The 22,527-nt window shown below is 36.1% G+C and overlaps 1 protein-coding gene across 1 annotated transcript in view; it reads left to right on the top strand.

Annotated features, from left to right (window-relative positions):
- Positions 1 to 22,527, top strand: part of SUCLG2 (succinate-CoA ligase GDP-forming subunit beta) — a 131,040-nt gene that overhangs the window by 53,910 nt on the left and 54,603 nt on the right. The window contains exons 3-9 of the mRNA XM_059823490.1: positions 3,287 to 3,386; positions 3,510 to 3,600; positions 9,173 to 9,325; positions 10,304 to 10,393; positions 12,783 to 12,879; positions 18,595 to 18,756; positions 20,017 to 20,159. Of these exons, the coding sequence (XP_059679473.1) occupies positions 3,287 to 3,386; positions 3,510 to 3,600; positions 9,173 to 9,325; positions 10,304 to 10,393; positions 12,783 to 12,879; positions 18,595 to 18,756; positions 20,017 to 20,159 (836 nt within the window). The remainder of the gene's footprint in view (positions 1 to 3,286; positions 3,387 to 3,509; positions 3,601 to 9,172; positions 9,326 to 10,303; positions 10,394 to 12,782; positions 12,880 to 18,594; positions 18,757 to 20,016; positions 20,160 to 22,527) is intronic.

Raw genomic sequence — 22,527 nt, 5'->3', positions numbered from 1 at the left:
AGCGCTGACTGGCGGGAAGATGTATTGTTGAATGCAATGTAGAGGATGCTCATCCCTCGGAGTGTTGTATTCTGTTCTGCTGAAACATCTGAATTTATTTAAAAGAAAAGTACTGCAGGCTTTTTTCCTGTGTGGTTAGATTTAGTTTTTTTAGAAATGTGGTTAGACCTAACTACAGTTGTGAAATTTTAAACTCTGAGGACTTTCCTGATGAATAAAGGTCTTGCTTATTTATTGGTATCTGACTTAGGGACAAGCTGTATTGTGCTCCATTTTTTTAAAGGACTCTTTGGAAATGTTCGTGTCTCTCTTTTTCTGTAGATTAATGTAAAAAAGACAAATATAAGATCCAGTGAATAAACTATTAAGTCTGAGATACTAATGTATTCAAGTTATAATTAGTTAAGAACACATGCTATTACCAGAAATGCATCATTAATCTGTATGGAGCACTTTGTGGCTATTTGCTGCGAAATTAGTGACATTTAAGAGCAGTCTGGTTTTGTATTGTTTTGAATGATAAAGAAAATTTTAAATCTGTGACAAAAAAAAAAAATCTATACACACTTAAGCAGTCTATTTTGTTGTTTGGGTTTGCTTTTTGGATTTTGGTGGGGTTTTTTTATTTACACAAAGGCTTGTCAGTCAATGGACATAGACAGAAGTTCATTGAAGCCTTAATTACCAAATGCAGTGCTGTTGAAAATGTTGTACTGTACTTCATGGTGGTATAAAGACATGTTGCTTGTGCTAGGTTCTCTTCAAATCCAGCATTTATAACTACCCAACCCTGCTTAAACATTTTTCCAGTGTTACTACAGCAGTTTGGAAGGGTGCTAATGGAAATTAATTACAGCTTTTTGTTTTTAATGGGTTTAATACTGACTTTGCGTACTGCTTTTTAGATTATTTCTTTTTATTAAAACCTACAAGTGAAGGTGAATTACTTCATATATTCCAGCTAGAACCACATTTTTCTTCTGCCATAGTCTTTCATAACATAGTTTGAAAATTCAGGCAGGAGACAGCATAAAAACTTTCTGTGAGCATTTCTAGAAATTGGCACTTCAAATGAAATGGTGGTGTTAAGTAGTGAATCAACTTGGTAAGTACTGAATGATGAAGCCTAGTTACTGTAAAATAAGATCTGGCTGGTTTACTTAATTTTACAGAGCTTGGGCAAATAAGTATTGAATTAAATTGCTTCCTGTTGGTTTCCCCCAGGGTAAGAAGAACCTGCTGTACTGTGCTCTGCTGAGCTGCTCTATTGATTAGTTCCTCAGGTCTAATCTTTACATGGTTATGCTTACATTCTAGTGTGTTTGTTTATGGTTTTGATAGTTGTTTTTCTGAAGTTCCTGTATTGCCTTGATAGTCCTCTAGTGGATTATAAAAAATGTACACATTAATTCCTTTCTCTAACTTCATTTGTTGTAGCCAAATGAAAATAATGAGCAGTCGTGTAGTGTGCTGGTTAGGAGTGAGGGTAATGATCACTCACATAATTGATAACACATATCACTGACAATCAAAACTCACATTGTCGGGATGGTTGGCACCTAAAACCGATCCAATTAAATGCTTGCAGCATCTATTAACAATACTATATTAGATTCTTTATCACAGCAGCTATTGTGATTTTAGAGTTTGCTGCTGCAGGTTGGAAAGTGATTTATAGTTTTAATTCATCTTAATAATTTGTGTGCTTAGGAAACATTTGATATAAAACTTTTTGTTGCATTTAAATTTCCTTGTTATCTGCCTTGCAGTGGCATGAATAATAGGGAGCCCAGAACATGAATATATTGGAATGGATGAAGTGTTTTCAAGGAGAGTGCTTTTAAGGTTCAGAATTATGTATGTCAAGTGTTACTGAATGGATAAACATGTGGAGAGATTTTGCCTTGAGAAGCTTGGAAATCAGGCATCTCTTAGTACAGTATCTCCAACAGCTGTGTTGAGAATGTGTTTCTGTCGTAATACAGGAAATAGAATATTTATTTCATAAAATTTATTCTATACTAAGATCCAACTTCTTTTCTAGTTGCTGAAATTTATTATACTGGAACTTTGAAATGACTCTGGGTCAGAGCTCGTCTGCGCCAAAAATTGCCGCACCTCCAAACTTATATTTAATCATCTGTAAAATATTTTTATGTAATATGAGCCTAGAAAACCTGTTTGTGTTTGAGTGAAAATATCTGTATCCTCTGTGCCACTTGAACAGTCAATCTGTCAATTTAACAACAAATTCGCATGTTTTCTTGCGTATTTGCATAGAATAGTGTGATTCAAGGTGTGACCTAATCCAAACATCACTGAAATCAGAGATTTCCACAGACTTCAGAGGGAATTGACTCAATCACAGAAGGATAACAATGTTAGCCTTTTCTAGGCACCGCTTAATGATATGTTAATATTAGGATCTCAGACTTCACAAAATACCTGGCAGTATTATGATAAATTTGCAAAGTGACAGTTCAGTATTAATGAACATCTTACAGGCACCTGACAGGTCTTTATGGTTGAAGAAGCTGCTATGGTCCGTGGAGCTGCAGAGATCATGAGTAGCAGTTTTTTTCTTTGGTTGTTTTTTGTCTTTTTCCCCTTTCCCCCCTGTTTTACTCTCTAAGTATGTCAGGATTGCTTCTGTTTGGAACATAGGTCTTGGTGCAATTACTTTTGTCGCTGGGTCTCGCTGCACTTTCTTGTTACTAAGATACTGTTGCACTGACATTGCCAAAGATTCAAGTGATGCCTCACAAACAGGTGAACATGTCTTCACAGCCACTGCCCTTGTGCTACACTTACCTGCCCTTTTTCTTCTTCTAGGACCACATCCATAGCTTTGCTTACATGTGTTCAGAGCGAGGAATGGAATTTATTTTCCTTGATGAGCATTTGTTTGTTGTGCATTCAAGACAAAATAGGATCTGATTCATGTTTTAAAAACCACGCCAGAGTGCAAGCCATCAAACTGTATGCTGGTTATATGGTTTGTTGTGCAGGCCATGTAGCATTAATAGCATGGTTTTGATCTAAATAATGACACATTTATCCAGCTAGTAAGTAGTGTATATTTATCCTTTAACTTCCTTGAACAATTCTTTTTTTCAAGGTTGCTTTATAAAAATGCTGAATTGACTCTTGTTTTATTGCTCACTAGTTATGAACAACTTCTCATTGTTTTTTTAAAAGAGTCTAACCTGGAAATGCTTTTTAAACTTATGCTAACAAGCTCGATAAATGACACACGATAGAATAGCAATGTGTTTTTCTTTTACAGAGGCAAAGGAAATTGTTCTGAAGGCACAGATTCTGGCTGGAGGGAGAGGAAAAGGTATTTTCAATAGTGGATTGAAAGGAGGAGTTCATTTAACTAAAGAGTAAGTCTTTAAAGTTGAAAAAGCATAAATAAATTGCTTCTGTTGTAATATCAAGCTGTTTACAATAGCTATATGACTGTTTCTTTTAATATCTTTCAATAAACTAACCTTTTTCCTTTGTAGCCCTAAGATTGTTGAACAGCTTGCAAAACAGATGATTGGGTACAATCTGTCAACAAAGCAAACTCCAAAGGATGGTGTGACAGTTAAAAAGGTAAGATTTTTGCCTCTTGAAAGTTGAGGACTTTGTTCAGCTGAAATTTTGCATTAACATGCTGGGGGGTATGACACAGATTTATTTTTTTCATTCCTTTTCCAATGCCTGATTGATTGCATCTAGTTGATGAAAGAAGAAAATGTGCCTTTTTCTTTCTTTCTGTGTATGTATTTTGTCTATCAATTTCAGCATACCTAGGGGTAGAAAAGTGAATTCAGCTTTGCTACCTGTGTTGGAGGAAATCCTTTGCCATAGCTTCATCCTTCATCAACTACATACTAAATGCTAGCATAACTGCATATGGCATTAACTCTACGTGCTTATTGATGTTCTGCTTACAGAAGTAATATATACATGATTACCTGTAGTAATAATGTTATCTGTATTTCATTCATCATCAGCTTTGGGCAGCTGTTATTAACGATAGTGACAGATGACTTTGCACGAGAATGATCTCAATTTAAAAAAACAAAACAAAAAAAGCTCCTAAAAGTAGATTCTTCCTAACTTGTTGCAGATACAGAGTAAAATCTGGTCATGGTAATGGTTCAGCTAATACATTGTAATTCATTCACCTATGATGGTGCATACTGCAAGGTGCCAAGATTCACTTCAGCATAAATGTATTGCTCTGTATTGGCCTAATTAAGAGAAGCATAGATAGGCCTTCGGCAAGATTCTCCTTTACCTTAGTAAAATTCTGTAAGTCAGGAAATCCTAGCAATTGCCTATCTACTATATTTATTTTTATCTCTTACTTTGTTTGACTGAGCCAGGATCTTCATACAGGTATGTAGTCAAGACCCACACTGTATTTAATGCCATGAGATAATTTTGCATGAGCTGAAAAGAACTGCAGTTCACTTTTAATATATTGTGAACAGCTTGGTATATTAGCATAGAAGGTGAACACCTGTCTGGAAAGATACTGTCTAATGAGGGCTGGAGGAAGGTGCTCAGGCAGTTCTTCTCTTGGGGAGCAAGGAGAGCAGATTACCATCACTCCTCATAGTTATTGTTAAAAGGAAATACTAGATATTAAAAAGAAGGAACTGTATTACCATTAAGGCGTGTCTGTCAGAGATCTGATAAAACTAAGGATATAAAAAAGGGTAGGCATTTCCCATATTAAGGCACTCTGCTTTGAAAAATTGTATTGTAAAAGAAGCTGTCTTTTACAAGTTCTTTGGTTTTATTCTTTTGCCCTAGTTGACCTACTTGAAATACATCAATACAGGAAATTTCACTCTCTTGTCTGAGTGCAAGTCTGTTCATTCATTTACATATTCAGTTCTGAAAAAGAAACTTCTAATTTTCTTTGAAATTTATTGAAATGAAAGAAAGGTATGGGTGTTGGGTTTTTTTGAAATGGATTATTTGAAGGATTTATATTAAGATGACTTTTGTACCATGTATAGACTAGCTATAGAAGATTTAACTTGTAATTGCTTTCTTCCCCATCCACATGTTGCTTGTATGAATAAACAACAGTCAAGAGTAAGCAGCTAGGGCATATGTGAAGTTGAAGGTGAAGTTTGCACTACTGAACTTCAGATATTTATTTTGGTGGTACAGGAAAGTATATAGCCTTGATAGACTGTATTTTTCCTTTGCTATAGAGTTACGTGGGAACTTTTCAGGACACAGCTTGCAAGTATTTTAATATTGATGCATGATAAACCAGTGTGATGCTTTTCACTGGGAGAAGCTGATCATCTATAGTCATAGAGGTCCATAAAAGATTATAAAGTTGGCTTTTAAAAGCCCTAGGCCAATTCAGATCTTCATCACACACACAGGTAACAAGGTAATAGTATGTTTTATATTTTTGGTGTTGAAATCTTGATTCTTGGTAATTTATTGTAAGAGCATACACCCCATTTAAAATTAATTAATTATTTAACAGTTTGGCCAATGGTATGCTAATGATTTCCCCATTGCTTGTTAGAGAGTAAAGAAAGCATGTTTGAAATTATGCATCTAGGTCATCAAAAGACCATCTCCCAGAAAAATTAGTGTCTTCTAAAAGCATTTATCTTTTGCAAAGTTAACTCACTCTAGGATCTTCAAAGCAGTTAAAGGAGTGCAGGCATTCAGGTTTGTAGTATCAGGGCTACAATGTCAAAACTGAAATTTTAATCAAGGGGCAAACTGCAGTAATACGATTAAAAGTGTGAGTTTAGCTATGTCTAAGATGCCATTTAATGCAGTGGGTAGTTAGTGCTCAGAAAATACCAGACAGATTCTTCGAGCTTGCTAAGAGCGGTGGGGAAGTTGAGAATTAATACCTGGCATTTTTGTTTTATTTCAAGGCATATGCTCTCTTTGTATATGTATGTAAGAATATGCGTATGTACATGTACTCAAAGAAAATTGCAGTTCATGAAGAAAAGAAAAGGCATGTTTTTAGGTTTTGGGGTTTTTAAACTTCTTGGTGTTCTGGGAAGTTTGAGTGAACTCATATGTTTTAAAAAAATTAGGTAATTAACATTTTTCAGAAAGAAAATAGTTAAGTTACTTCCTGTGAGGCAAACAGTGAGCTAGTGTCAAGTCAGGGAGTGGAAGTCACGTACCCTTTACATGTATTTGTAAGGAAGGAATAAAAGATAGATATTTTCTACAATTAGAATAATTATGGAGCAGAAAATGGAGTTTTCAGCTTTCTTTCTCAACTTATGCACCTACTACAGAATTGAAAGCATGTTTGTGCTTCTTTAGAGTGATGTTTCTTAAATAAATAGCTGTGTCCTCAGTTCCCTTGTAACTCGGAAGCTATTTTGTGAGTTTACATAAAATCCTCTTATGGCACCTTGGAATTTGGAGAGGCTGGTTATCTGAGAAGGCAGTCTTCTCTTATCATGACAACCTGAGAATTTGCTACCTGTGTTTTCTCTCCAAGCAATAACAGAATTAACATTTTGAATATTTGATTCCGTATAAAAGAGCTGTTATAGTTACCCTCGTGGAATTAGGTGTGTAGCTTCAACTTTTAGATAATTATTTAAGAAGGAAAGCTTGACGTTATCAGGAAGTTTTAAAGAAAACTGATTTTTTCTCAGGACATTTTAAATATAAACCTGATGATGTAAACAGATAATGATGCTTCACATTCTTTATCATAAGCAAAACAGACAACATATGAAAAAAGTTAACAGTCTGCAGATTCAATTTCACTACTCTTAACTGTTCATTAATGTGTTTGCATTAATTTTGTCATGTGAATGATAGGTAGACTTCAACAAATAATATTTAAAGACCTTGAACACCAATTTCCCTGGCTTTGCTCTGCATCAAACAGGGAGGATGGTGAAGGAAGGTAACTGGTTTTTGTTGGGAGAAATGAGAGATGTTGCATGGTCTGACAGTTTTTACTCTACAGTAAGCTTGCCTACTACAGAGCAGATAGACTCTCAATAGTTTTGTGAATTAAGACAGAGAAGTATTTGATGATGTTGGCATGGTTAATTAGCAGCAGTGAGGACAATCACTCAGGTCGGAAGTAGCAGTTGAAAAGATACATTATTAGATCAGGTAAGTTCCACCTGGTGTGCTTGCAAATGTATTCCTCAAGACTCGTTGAGCGGGTTCCCATCCTAAGTCAGGCCCTGAATCCTGAGCACTCTGGAAGCGGTCTGAACAACTCGGACAAGATCCAGTAGGACCAGCTCGTTTTATTTGACCTATGTCTAAAGCAATTGAGTCACCCTTTTTAGATACACCGATGCAGGATATGTAAGAAGATGAAAACAAGCATGCAGATAAAAACTTAGTAGTAGCAAATCAAGGATGCTTTCCATAACTTTACTCATTAATTTGACAAATCTCAGCAGGTAGCTGAGCTATGTTTCTGAAGTTGGCTTTTAGCATCCCATTATAGTAGCCTAAAATAGGCAGATGCTTTTAAGTAGTACGGTAGTTTTCTACATCCTTAGTTGTGTCCTTCACCCTAGTTTTCTTTGGTTTGCTTTTGAACAGTCGCTTATTTGAACTATTCCTTTACATCACCCTATGTTCTATGAATAAAGCACGGTAGAAGTAGAAGGAAACAAAATTACTATAAATAAAATCTCTTCCAAGTCAAAAACTCCATAAAGAAATAGCATCTTTCTTTCCATTCTGAGAACAGAGGGCTTTATTTAATTCCTTGTCTCTTACTTTTTTTTCTGTTCCGTTAAGATGTACAGCCTGGCAGAAGGTAAGTACATTCTTTCTTATGTACTCCGGAGTAGAATGTCCAAAAAGCTACTAGGGTGAAAGTATAGTGCATCTTTCTTGTTTATAGTCCTTGAACTATGAAAACCCCAGGAATACTTACTTGATGGAACACATCTTGCCAGGTAGGCAGAGTTTTAAGACTGGAGGTATATACATGCCTCTCGGATCTAAGGAGTTTGAAATGCTGACTGATAGAATGAATTTCACCTTATGTTTCATTCAGAGTGATAATCTTCATCTATAATCATTGTTCAAAACTGTCGTTTTATGAACAGACCATGTTAGAAACACATTGCCACTTAGTCCTTTTTAATTATATTAATCTTAGGGAAGTTATTTTCCTGATTTCTACTACTTCCATTGAAAGACAGGAAATAGCTCTGCTAAGGAAGAATGTAGTTGATTGTTGGAAGGAGAAGCTATAGTGCTAATCTTTGTTGCATGCTGAGGTATCTGTCAGATACTGGTATGAAAGGGCTCTGTAGTTTATAGTAATAAATAGAAATGAGTAGCTCTTTGGAAAAATGAATTTTTATGTTTCTAGAATGTGCCAGTATCTGAAGGTCACACATCTGCTTGTCTCTCTAAACTGGAAGGAAAAAGCTAGATGGAAGAATTACTTGTATACCCATTTTCTTAGGAAATTTTAGGCAGGGCAGGAATTCGGTGCTGAGGTTGTAAGTGTAGGATGGCCTTCTCTCAGAATGAGGGAGAGAACTTAAGCCTGAGGCTTTGCTGGTGAGGAACAGCGCTACTGATGTGGTGCATCAGAAAGCCATACCCTCTCTTACATCTCTGTGATTTGCAAGACTGTAGTCCCTTGTTTTTCTGGGGGCAGCATGTTAAAGTGCTTGTCGGGAATAAAAAGGTAATATGGAGGTTCCCTTTATGGACACAGCAGCAGGTCTGATTCTCTTATTGGAAAAAACCCCAACAATTAGGTGTTCCTGGTTTACGCTGCTTGTTACATGCCCCAGTGAGAACAGCAGCATCAGGGGAGTCAGTTATTTAGGGAGAGAGGATTTCTTGTGAAAAAAATTACTGGGTTGTAATATCTTGTAAAAGCAATGAAACAAATGTTTCTTTTCAGGATAGCAAGTATCAAACTGCTGCATTCTAAGGCAATGCAGAAAACGTGAGCCACAATATTCTCTGCTTGATCCCAGCAGAGGGAAATACTGTCCCTCATTGGTTCAGTTAATTTTTAATTGCTTTTTACATTGCAGAATATTTTACAACATTCACTACTCTTGACACATCAAGGAGAAAAGCTATGTTCAGATTAAGTGTCACCAGCTAGATGGACCAGTCAGAACTGTTGCTGTGTTTTTGTCTTCCCTGTATTCATTTTTAGGTGATGGTTGCAGAAGCACTGAATATTTCCAGGGAAACATACTTCGCAATTTTGATGGACAGAGCCTGCAATGGACCTGTTATGGTTGGCAGTCCACAGGGTGGTGTTGACATAGAAGAAGTTGCAGTTACTAGCCCAGAACTTATCTTTAAGGTATTAAAATAATATTTTAGACTAGAAGTTTTCCTTGTCAGTTATTAAAAATAATATTTTTTCCCCTTTCTGCTTCCATTTTTCCTTCTTCCATGTATGGAAAGAAGACAATAAGAACCATAAAAATTTTGTTTTACCAAATAGGGGATCAGACCTGTCATCTAGTAGATAATTTAAGCATGTTTAACATCTGATTTTGTTAGTGTTTGTGTCTCCGGCTCGATTTAGAAAAAGAGCCTAAATCTGGCTGTTATATGGTATGTTAAACTTAATATCCGAAATGTTTTATGAGTAAGTTTCACTTTCAGGAAAGTACACAGTTTTTTCACAAGTGGGTCAGTGCCAATATAGTTATTGTTTCTGTGGTTGGTTTTTTCTAATTGACGGAGTTGTTAATTATTTCTTTGTACCTGGATGACTTCTGCATCTGAAATCCAGCTGTTGTAATTGCTTTCTTAACAATGACTACATTTAAATATTTTTTTATGTTACTATGGCACGATAATGAGTAGACAAGTTACTCATCTGGGAAAATAATTGATACAATCAAGTATAATTATTCAAAAAATTGTAAAAATATTTAATGTGCGTTTTAAAATTATATAAACTTCACAGTGTTACTGGGCAGTGACACCATTGCATTGAAAATATTCCAGAAGATGTCATAAAAATTAACAGACTAAATATTCGTCAATGCCATCTGTACAGTAATTAAAAGTGAAAACTGGTGTCACATTGTCTTGTCAGCATGCCACCCTGAAGAATTATGTATTTTTTGGAAGGACTGTTTCATAGTTGGAGTGGTAATTATAACATACCCTATAGGCAGCTGCTATAGCCTCAGTCTTAGAGAACTTTGGCAAACAGCCATACTTTAATTACTAATTTGCAAATGTATAGTAAGTGTTTTCCTTTTGGAGTTATGAATCTCCATTCAGATTGAATATTTAGTTATATTTATGCACATTATTGTTACAGGAGGAAATAGATATTTTTGAAGGTATAAAGGATCATCAGGCATTGCAGATGGCAAAAAATTTGGGATTCAAAGGACCTTTGCAACAGCAGGTAACTTGATGTTTTATTGAAGATATTTTAGCCCAGCTATACAATAAATGCTTTCCAAATAGACATGAAAGGCTAAGTGTCCATTAGATCAAGAGTTTTGACATTGTAAATATTAAATTGCACCTATATAATTGTCATCAGGCTTTAGCAATTTGAATAAGGTCCTTATTGTTCCAGAGTGAAAGTACCTGGTCTTTGATGCAGTTGATGAATATATGCTGTTACACTGTGTGGGGTTCTTTTGATTTCATTGGAATTCCATTGGAGCTCAGTGAATTACATGGGTAGAGCTTTTTTGAAAATTTGACCCTTAATCTGGGGAGAAGTAAAAATGTATATGTCTGTGTAAGTGAAGCCTTTTTTTTTCCCGACCTTCAATTCAAAACCAAAAGTCTGCCAGCTTGTTGTCTTTTCAGTATCTTTTTTTATATATATATATACATATATAGGAATTCCATATTGTACACAGATATGCAAGATACTTTGCCTTTATGAATCATTTTGCAGAGAAGAAAAAGTTTGTTTAAGCTGCTTTTGCCTGGTTTTTTTTCCATATTATCAAACTGTCATTTTTATAGAACTCCTTTATTTTTAATTCAACAGTTTTAATTATTTTTTATCCCAACCGTGCAATTAACAAATGCATAATCATTAAGTTGATTAACACACATTTCAAGATTTAGCTGTATATCTGATGAGGAGGAATGATTATGTAGAACCTTTCAACCCTTGAAGAGTTCTGGTACTTAATAGTTAACAACAATATATGGACTTTTCATATATTTCTTTCCTTGTGCTATCACCTCAAAGGAATTTACTGAAGCATTGGGACATAGTTTTTATTCAGACAAATCCTAGTATTTACTTATACATTCACTGTTTCTAGGTTGGGATTTTATGCCTTGCCTTGAAGAGGCTCCGTACTTGTAGACCTTGAGAAAGAGAAATGTTGACATTAAGCTGCCTGATTCAGAGAGGTGCTGAAAGATGGAGCAGCCCTTAATAAAAGTTAAGCGATTCTGGTGATCTGTTAAAATTACAGCAGCTTACTAGGGCAACAACAGCAGCTTTTCAGGTTGCCCAGAATCAACATGGGGTTGCACGGTGGGACTTCCTCCCTAGCATCACTGTTGATATCCTCACCCATGTGGTGTTAGGACAGTTTGTCAACCAGAGTGGAGTGTCCATGCCAAGGAAACTGCTGCCTTGGTGGGTGCAGGTTTATAACTGATGATTTTTTTTTAAAGTCAAAACCACTGAGAATGCTTCAGCTGATGACTTTTGAGCAGGGAAGACTTCATAAGCAATTTGTATGCTGCTTCCAAACTGTAACTCTCTTTAAAGGGTCTTAGCTGTGTCCACAACTGGACACAGCACCCCAGGTCTTGTCAGCACTGAGTAGAGAGAGATAGGAACATCCCTCAACATGTTCTTCCTGATGTAGTGCAGTATTGGGGTTGAGACTTTCCAGTCGTAATGTTTTCTTTCTTATGAATGACATTGTGGGAGAAAGCTGACTTCTGGTTTTTCATTCTCATTCACTTTGCTTATTAGGAGAGGTCCCAAATATTTTTTGTTTTTGTAGTTCAGTTAACTGATCAGTAATGAAGGAACAAATTCGAATCATTCTTTATTAGTGCGCTGCTTCATCTGCAAACTTATTTCAGCTAATAGGTTGTCAGTGTGTGATGAATGAAAGGGATTTTTTTTTGTGCACTTTCATGTTGCTGTTGTTTTAAGTTGTTCTATTAATGGAAGAATGTTATAAGAACAGAAGACTTGGAAGTCAGTAGTCAGTCACAATACTTTCGGCCACAAAACCAGTCACAGAGGTAGATGGCGAGGAACAATAAGGAACAAGCAAGAGTATCTTGTAAAGAGTAAACAAGCATACTTCTGACATAATTTCTTCAAGAAAACATTTCAGACTGATGTAGGAAGGAGAAATGTATTTTTTTTTTTTCCTAAAGTCACTAATGTGCACATACTGCTTTATGGTTTCTGAATTTAGACTGATTAACGTGAAGCTTAGATCTCAGCATAGACTTAGATCCCAGCATACTGGAGAATATGTCATTATGAACTGTTAGGCACTTTTCAAATTAAACTTGTCATAGTAATGGTGGTGTTTATTTTGTAGAAAATCTCCAGTTCATGTAGTCTTTAAATGCACATTTACTAAATGTTATACAGTATTATAATGCTACATTAGAGCTATTTTAGATATTATATAAATATTATTAAGAAAACAGAAATAAAAGCAGTAATCATCTAGAGCTAGTGTGCAATTTAATACATTAAAAATAATCAATAATGGTTTACCTTTGCCTTGAAAACATTAACTTTTATTTTTCTGTGTGGTAATTGTAAATCGCTTGCTCAAATTTAGGCAGCAGATCAAATTAAGAAGCTGTATAATCTTTTCTTGAAAATTGATGCCACTCAGGTTGAAGTGAATCCCTTTGGTGAAACTCCAGAAGGGCAAGGTAAGAAATTGAAGGAAACAAATGAATGTATTATAATTCTTTATTTATGCAAACTATAAATTAAATTGCATAGAAGGCTGTAGCAGCAGCTTTGCATTAATTTTATTTTGTAATGTAATTTAAGCAACATTCATAAATATTCCCATGGCAGATTTTACATTTCAATACCTTTTGTTATTTCATCCAAATACTGAAAGTATCAGCTTCTACATGTTATGCTTGGTGAGAAACAGCAACGTTTTCTGCTCTTCTGCTTTTTGTACAAAGTTATGCTTTTCTTGGTTTTGTTTTGTCTTGGATATTTTTTTGTTAATGTTGCTAGAATCTCTGAGATTGTGCGGAAAGAAACTTGTTATTTTATGTTTGTAAACATATAGATAAGTTAAAATCATAAGTGCATGACTCTGCAACCTACTAGAGTGCGGGAGAAATTCCAGGTGGAACAGACACTTAGCTACATACTTTGGGAAGAAAAAGAGTAAGTGATCTGCTTCCACCATGAATACAGGGCTAAGAAGGTATAGGGTAAATAAAAGGAGCTGGGTTAGCTTTCGTGTCATTCTAGTAGTTGGTTTTCCAGCTGAAACCCTTCCTTCCATTTGTAATTTTTGGACAAAAGAGAGGAGGGACTGAAAATGCCTGTGGTATATTGAAATAGAGTAGGGCTGATCCAAGTGGATCATAGTTACCACCTCGCTGTTTCATTTGATGACAGACCATTTTTACCCTGACATTCATTCCTAATGCCAATATTTTATGGTATTCATGCCCCCTCCCTTTTTATTTCTTCTTTTTAATTTAAATAGATAAAGGTGAGAAGTTGTGGAGCTCAGGGGGAGCTGGCTGAGACTTCAGTGTCGAAGGCTGCGGTTCACAAACAGTAGTGACTTTCTAGTAGGGGCCCTACATACAGTATCATTTTGTGATTTGAGAGAAGTCTTTGACCTTGGGAAGTGCTGGTGGGTGTTTCTTGACAAACATCAATGAAGAATACTGAAGACAGACAATTCCAGTTTTTAACCACCTTTATAAGATATGCCTACCGATTAAAGTGGAAATTAGAAAATGGAAAGAGAAAGCTTTTACCCATTTTAACAGACGTTAGGAATGTGGCTGCTTAATTGCAGTTCTGGAAACTTTTGGAAAAAGATCGCTGCTATGTCAGTAAAGACCATGAGCTCCTCAGAGGAGTCAGTACCAATTGAAAGATTTAGCATTTTAAAAATACTTTTTATGTGCCCACAGCTAGTTTGTAAAGTAAACAGATTTTCACTAAAAATCCTTATTTTTGGCTCAGTTCAAAAGCTGAATTGTGGCTAGAAACTATGCAGTCTCTTCCAATTGTTCAACCTTGGTTTTCCCAAAAGAATTGGCAGAGAATTTGCCACAGCTTAAAAGGACACTTCTGCTGGTAATGTACTCTGAAAAAGCTCTAAAAGATGTAAAACAAATCCTTCCCCACCTCTTTTTATTAACACATCTTATAAAGTGCTGCTCTTTGTTATAAAATGGGCTCTGGGACACTAAAATGTCCTATTTAAAGTGACATCTTAAAAACAAATACAAAAAGGAATATCTTGTCTATTAAAGTATATGAGGATAATTCAGAGGCAACGATAATAATGATGAAATGTGTGGTCAATTTTTCTTACATAATGAGCTGATTGCAGATTAAACTAAGTTAGAAGAACATATTTATGACCTAAATGTATGCAATCTGCTATTCAAACTTTTTTTTTTTCCCCTGACCTTTTTCGAATTCCTTCTTGGTTGGGTTTTTTGGTGTTCTTGCCACCAGAATCCTTTAGCTCTCTGGATAAGAGTTTACCTCATGAGAATGATTTCCACCAAATGCTTTCACTCTTTTTATTTGAGACTCTTTCGCAGCACTGTGTGCTCAGATTTCCAGCTCATTTGAAGTACCATAATAACGTGCACATTCAATCAATAGTTTCTGCACTGTGAGCCTCACTCAGCTTAATAAACGTAAGTCAAATTCTTAGCAACTCACTCTAGCTCCATTGGTTCTTGCGCAATTTGTGAAATGTGTGCTGGGAGAGAGAAACAAAAAGCCCTGCTGTTGACCAGTGTAGTTGTATTGTAGGCTGTATTTTAAATGGAGATGGAAAATTTGCCTTCAGAACCCAGTAGACTGTTGTTTTTTCCTGCCGTTTAAATAGATCCATTGGCCTCATGAAAAACAGTTGGGAATCAGCTGAGAAGGACGTTTTCATTTTGTGTCACACAGTGAAGTTAAAGCAGAACAATGAAATAGGGCCTTGTAAAATGAATGGTTTGGATTTTTCAAGTTCTAGCAATGTGCAACACATGACACTTTTGACCTTTTGAAGATGAATGGGACCTTTCAAATAGGTGTAACAAAAACTGCTGGAACTTTCCTGTGAATTATGATGTTCGTTTCAAAACAAATTCATCGGTATGTTTGTCTACTATGACTGATGTACTTACCAGGTTTATTTTGTGGGTTCAAGACCACTGGTATTGTAAAAACAAAATTTCCTTCCTCAAAATTTGTTGAAATCGTTTTTTAGTACAATAATTGACCAAGATACCTTAACACTACAGGGCAGTATGGAAGGTACCCAGTAGTCCTTATGGTCAGTCAGATGTCAAAATTGGGACATCTATGACAATTGCCTTCCATGAGGCAGAGAAATGAGCTTGAGGTGAGCTCTTTGTGCCAGGACTAGGCTGTTGTGGTATTCACACTTGCTGGTTCAAAACTAGCTCAGATGACTGGTATAGAAGTGCTTTACTGTTCTATTATTTTGTCAGAGCAAAGGACAAAATCCCCTGTTCAGTACCTGCATCATCTCAGCCATGTAATCCTGCAAGGAAGACCTTTAAGTATGTCTTGGGTATTAGTGAGTGGACACTGTAGACATGTGTATAGGCATTGAGAAGGAAGTGAGAAGGGCAGAGATAGCGCTGTCGGATAACAAAACAGGGGCATCACTGAGATACTGAGGACATATTTTGCCGGGTACCAACACAGAGGGGAAGCTGGTAGACAAGTGGGGGCGAGTGAAGGAGAGGACGGTGGGGAATGAGAGGAAACAAAAGTTGTGGTCCTAAATGGTCCTAAAGGACCATGGTGGTTCTAACTTTGCATCCTTGCTGGAGTACTATGAGGTGGCACTGTGGAAAAAAATGAACATATTTGGATAAGTTGCCCACTTCGCTTTTCTGGAATGGCTGTGTGTATTTAGTGAGCCGGCTTATTTTGAGGGATGGTAGGAGTTTTTATGCTGTTTTCTCTGAGGTTTTTCCCTATGTGTTTTTGCACCCAGGAAGCTGAGGAGCAGAAACAGTGAGTTTCAAGCTGTGAAAGCCATCTTACTAGCAGACATGCACAGAAGTCTTCCTGTGCTTATTTCTTTTTTGCTAGCAGTTTCTCCATCCGAAATGTCTTAAAGAAGAATAAAGATAAAACAAATGGGAGAACATTTGAGTAGTTTTAATATGGTTATTTCTAATGATAAAATATAAGTCTCTGTATAAAGACCGTTATTCCTGTCAAAGTAACGGTTAACATGAATTTATTTCTTGCTGTGTTTCATGGTTTTCACTTGTGTGAATTTCCATAAGAAAATACGTTGTCATATGTATTTCCTTTTGTTTAATTTTGTAGGAAATTCTTTGTTAACACTATTGGGTCAGAAGCCTGTAACTGCCAATTTCTTTGGGGTTTTTTGTTTTATTTGCTCTCAGTGTAAGCTGTTGAATTGGCAGATGACGAAAATCCTACGCTGCTAGCAAAACCAACAGAAATACTCCATGAATCTAAGTGTTGGAGCTTTCTTTGATATTTGTTTAGAAGAAAATTTCATTTGTATAATCTATCATGCATGTAACAATGTGCTTTTGATGGTGAAAATGGTTTGATAAATATTAATAGGTGTTTTTCCTGCTACTTTGTACAGCATGGCCTTTGTTAAAGATGAATGTTCTGTAGAAATGAGATTCTATTAATGTGACATTGAGGATGTTCATGTCTAAGGTAAACAGAGCACTGAAACTGCAGTTTTACTCTAACTTTGAGTTGTTTTAGCAATTTAAGGAACTGAAAGCTTGAAGAAGAAAAATGGTACAGGTCTTAGTTCATTGTTAAAAAAAAAATAAAGCAGCTCTAGTACAGGAGAAGCATATTCAGACATTTCTCCTCTTGGCAGATTCCCACATGATGGCTAATCAGGTAAGATCTAGACTCTTCCAACAGACATATATTATATGCAAACACTCATGAATAGTTTTCTGAAACTGCAGTCACTGAAACTAGATTTGATCCTGTTTTAATTAAATCAGGTATTGGTTACAAATCAAATGTATTTAGAAAAACCACAAAACCTCCAGCAACATCAGAAATCCAAAACAAGAAAACCCAATGCAAATCAAGACATACAACTGGGACTCTCTTATTTGTGTAAATGTTTTGTTTGCTATTTGCGTAGATATTTTCTCCTAAGTTAACTAATTGTAGATTAAAACAAAAGGAGAGAGGGAGGTATTTGTCCACCAAAAGAAGATTGTGTGATTAGTTATTTTACTTGATGGTTATCTATATCGAAGTCTAAAAATAGTCCTTTAGTTGTAACTGGCCTCTAGTTGCAGAGACGTGTACAATGCTCATAAGCAGGTGCACGCGTACCATGTATGTGTTTGAATGGCAGTATGAATCAAAACACAGTAGAAAGCAAAACTATTTGATTTTTCTGGATGCAGCATTTAAAGGCACTTAAATCTGACTGGTTTGCATTGAGAAATCGATTGTAATTCAGTCAGTAATTATAATCTGGAAATAGTACAAATCAAATTACTTAAATAGTAAAATGATAAGTATGTAGTCTTATATAGAACTTTTTAATCTAATGAGGTGTTTGCTTATGAAAACCCATAGAAATAAAAAGTCAGTAGATAGGCAAATAACCAGTTCACTCTACAAGCATTTCTTTTACTGTTCGTTTTTTGGGAATATTATGTCTACTAGCTAGTCTTTGGTATCTATTATTTAATATATTCAGGTTTAGCTACTTTTTAATTTGTTTTTACATCCATCGTGGATGTTGACATTGATAAGAAGTTTTGTATTTACTTTTTAAATTTTCTTTATTTAAAAGTAATCTTTTGATCATTTTTAACATACCTTGGCTTAAAGTTGTTTTAATTTAGATCTTTAGGAAAATAATGTGTGTATAGCTAATAACTTTCTAAATTAAAAATATGGCTAAGGAAAGCATTTTGTATTGCTCAACTATAAATGAACGCATGTTACCAAACATTGCTTTGGATTGCTAACCTGTTACCTGTTATATCTGTCATACTTTCAAAATACTGAAAGCAGAGTCTCTTACGAAATTACTGCAGACCACCTGTCCACATCATAAAAACTGCCTTCATAACTTACGGGAATTTTGTTTAAAGCACGCACAGAAGATCAACCCTTGACTAAAGGCACACGACTGTGTAGTGTGGAGACGCTTGCTGTACCTTTTGTCAATATAGGATTTGAGGAAAACTTACCCTTCTCTACTGGACTCAATGCTAGACCTTCAGCTGATCATATGTTGGAAGCAGCATCAGTCCCTAAGGACCCCTCTCCCCCTCCCTGCCGTAGTAGTTGGTGTAATATTTCAGAAGCTCTGACTAACTGTAATCTCTAAATGCCTATATGTTGTTTTATATTTTTTTCTTTAGTTGTTTGTTTTGATGCCAAGATAAACTTTGATGACAATGCAGAATTTAGGCAAAAAGAAATATTTGCCATGGATGACAAGTCTGAAAATGAGCCTATAGAGAACGAAGCTGCCAAATATGACTTAAAATATATAGGACTGGATGGAAATATTGCTTGCTTTGGTAAGAACAAATAAATCCGAAAGACATTTGAAGACAAATTCATATTTGTTCAGTGTATAGACTTTGTTTACATTCTGACATTCAGTCCACCCTTGACAGTATTTCAGTCTATTTTGCTGAGGTTGTCCGTCCTTCCACAAGTTCTTGCAGGAATGAAACTAAAATTGTGTTGAAACTGTGATGAAGGCCACAGCAGCGGACAGGCAGGGCAGGTGTGATGTTGGAGAGAAGACAGGCTGAGCCTGTGGGGTTTCTACGTTCTGAATTTTTAAGCTGATGCAACTGGTCTTTCCAGTAATTAAAACAAGAAAAGTCATCAAAATTTGATTATTCATTTTATAAAATGGGACTGTGTTACTCAGAAGGCACTGTAAAAGCTTGTGTGTAAAAACATGATATTCCCATTTACAAATGGATATTGAACTCAATTTTCCTTTAAGGACAGCTGCTAAAGAAGCTGCTTGGTTGTTAAAAGGAAAATACCAGTTTCTTATTTTCCTGAAGTTTCTGTAGAACAGAAATTACTCTTAGAATTATCTTAGAAGAGATAAGTAAAAAAAGTCAGCTATACTCTAAATAATTTTCATTTTGTACAAATTCTTTTACCAGTACAACATTTTATTATGAATCTAATCAAATTAGTCATTTTATCTCAGCTTGGTGAAATGACTGGTTTTCAAAAATGTCTAGTATTTATATTGCTTAGATGTGTACTCTAACCACAAAACTAAAGATACTGATAATGTGTTGCAGTTGATTCAGTAAGTAATAGTGAGATTTTAATCTCAATTTAAAAAAAAAAAAAACAAAACCAAAACACCCCCAAACAATAATTGGCAACACTACAGTTTTTGGGCTTCTTTTAGTATTAGATACTGCTGTTGAGTCAATTTGTCCTTCACGTCTTGTGATACAATCACTATTCCCAGAAGTTTCTGTGTCTCTTTTTTTTAATATCAGCAGTTTTTGCATTTCCACAGTTACCATTCCTGTGCTTATACATACTTAAGGGAAGGTGCACATCTAAGTCCTAAAATTGATACAGTCATAAAGAAATCTAAATGTTGGTATGTATGCACCAGATTTAGAATTATTTGTTGCATTGAATATCCTTGAATAGGTACTGACCTGTTTAGAAATAAATATATTTGTGTAACATTTTGAGCCATGTTATGTGGTTGTGCTGATAGATTTTAAGCCTTTTCACAAATCTCATATAATTCTATGTGAAATATAAGCACTTGATGTTTACAATTACAGTCAATGGAGCTGGACTTGCAATGGCAACATGTGATATAATATCCTTGAACGGTGGAAAGCCAGCCAACTTCTTGGATCTCGGTGGAGGTGTGAAAGAAGCACAAGTATATCAAGCATTCAAGCTGCTGACTGCTGATCCAAAGGTAAAAAAAAATGGGTTTGGGACCAGAAGCTTCCCCATGCAGCAATACAGCTGTGTTACAGAAATATGAATAGTATGCTGAAAAATACAGATAAGGGTGTGAACATTGAGGATGAGTTACTAAAGGAGTGATCCAAGAGGAAAATGATTTCACTGTGAACCGCTGGACTGATCCACACTCAGGTTTGATCGGTCTTGAGTGGGTGTTTTCTCAAGGCAGTTCAGCACAGAAATGCAGATGTGGTAATGCTGGGCCTTGCAGTGCTGATCTTTGAACATCTGGTTCCTAAAGTGGAATTTGTGGGCAGCTTTAGATGCTTAAAATATTATTTCTAACAGTGTACTGCCGCAGTAGAGTGAGAAGGAAAATGTAAATTAAGCAAATAGCTAATACTGAAGGCTGATTTGTACTCTTTTAAGCTCAAATTTCCTAAAATATCTGATTCTGCACTGCAGGGCAGTAGTCTGTGTTTAATTAACATTCACAGGCTGGAATCGTAGCCTGGTATGTTCTAACACTACCTTTTGCAGCTAGAGGTGCAGTTGCTCTTTTCTTTTTGAACAACAGGAGAAGACATTAGTCTGTGTGTATTGAGTAGAAGTTATTTCCAGAGATGCATGTTAGCATGCTGAGGTCATTGGTCCCCTTTGCAGACAGAAGTAAAATATCTACTGAGAGAATATTGATCAGGCGTAGGCATTGGAGCAGCTCCAGCTGACCATCCCTGCCAGCGCGCAGTTATGCTTTTGTGTGTAGCCAGAACTTAAGTTGCTGTAGATTTTTTTACTAATGAAAATCTGTCGAAGTGCTTTGATCATCTTTTCGATTTCTTGCACCTGAACATCTCTGCTGAAGTCCCAATTTCAACAATTTGCTTCTTTTTGTGGATCTGGCTTTATCTCCTTTGTCTCTTTTTTCTGTCCTTCCATCTGTTTTCCTCACGTTCATTGTGTCTGTGGTATTAGCTCCTCTAAATACCACCTTCCTGTGAAAATTCAGTCGCTGTTACTGTATACCCTGCACAGCAGTAAGTGACTAAATGTTGTGACTTTTCAAATAGAGGGGAGGGTATTGTTTGCAGCAAAATTTCAAGGCAAAATCAGGAAGAAAATATACAGTACAAAATGAGCACAGGTCAACTTCATATTGTAAGCAGTTGTAACTCTGGGCGTGCTGACCTTTTGTTTGTAGAGGTCTAGGTTTATGCTGTCCCCAAGACCCACAGGAAGAGAACTGGTTTTCTCCTACTTAGTGATCTTACAAGCTTCAAGTCATTAACATGCCTAAAAGAACACAGACCTGGAGAAGTAGAGAAGCAAGATATCTTGCCTGGGGCAGAAGGGAGGCAGGATGGGACTTGAGATTCATGCTAGAAAACCTGATAGTTTCCTTCATTGTCTGATGCTAGTAGACACTGTTATGCTTGTCTTCATTTGTGTGAGTTTTAGCTATTCTCAGGACATTACACAAAGATTTGTTTGTGCGTGTTTGAGTTGTTCTGCAGTGCGTGCTTCGTATGATGATCAAGGTTTGGCTGAGATGTAATTTAGTTCTGAAACTTGTATTAGTGCTGGAGAAGCAGGTGCAGTAAAGTCTTAGGTACACAACTTAGCTGATGATTATCACTATGCTAAACAGGTTCTTCTGTCTGCTACAGCACAAACAGTAGGTATTAATTTTGGTGATGAAACTTACTGAGTTTAAACAATTTTAAAACAAAAAGGCATTTCAGTAGCTCTCAGCTATATAACATCTGCGTGCCCAACATTTGACTTGTAAATGTATCCTTCTATTGTATATTCTGCTTATATATTACTGCTTAACACTAGCTACTTACACCAGGGCTAGTGAAGCTATGCTAATTGAGACAGCGAGGCAAGGTAAAAGGTAGCATGGAAAGCTACCTTTTTATGCTTGTGTCTTTTATGCTTGTGTCTATGCACAGCTGTAGCTGTGCTATTCCTAGATTTGACTGGCCAAAGAGGCAGAATGCTTTAGACTAAATGCAACGCAACTCATTCCTCATGAATTTGTTGCCTCCTCTCTTCCTTCTGAATGCCTTTTCTGGTCTTTTCTCCATTCACAGGAAGAATCACAGAACAGCTCCATTGCATTTCCCTTTTGTTGTCTTTATTGCACTCCAGGAAAAAGAGCGAGGATGACTGCTTAGAGTCCCACTAGACTCTGTTATTTGGTATGGTGCAGGGGAAAGGGGGTACTTCTGAAAGCTATCTGCTCCAGGGAATGAAGTCCATAGCAGATTTGGTTGCACATACGTAAGTGACAGCATTGTTGGCCATAAACATTGTGGGTTTTATCAATTTAATGCTGTCACCCATTTTTAAGTTATTAACATTAGTTCTTTTGA

Source organism: Gavia stellata, chromosome 12, assembly GCF_030936135.1.
Source record: "Gavia stellata isolate bGavSte3 chromosome 12, bGavSte3.hap2, whole genome shotgun sequence".
In the NCBI taxonomy this organism is placed as follows: domain Eukaryota; kingdom Metazoa; phylum Chordata; class Aves; order Gaviiformes; family Gaviidae; genus Gavia; species Gavia stellata.
The sequence above is the reverse complement of the archived record's forward strand: the minus strand, read 5'-3'. Positions and strand labels throughout refer to the sequence as shown.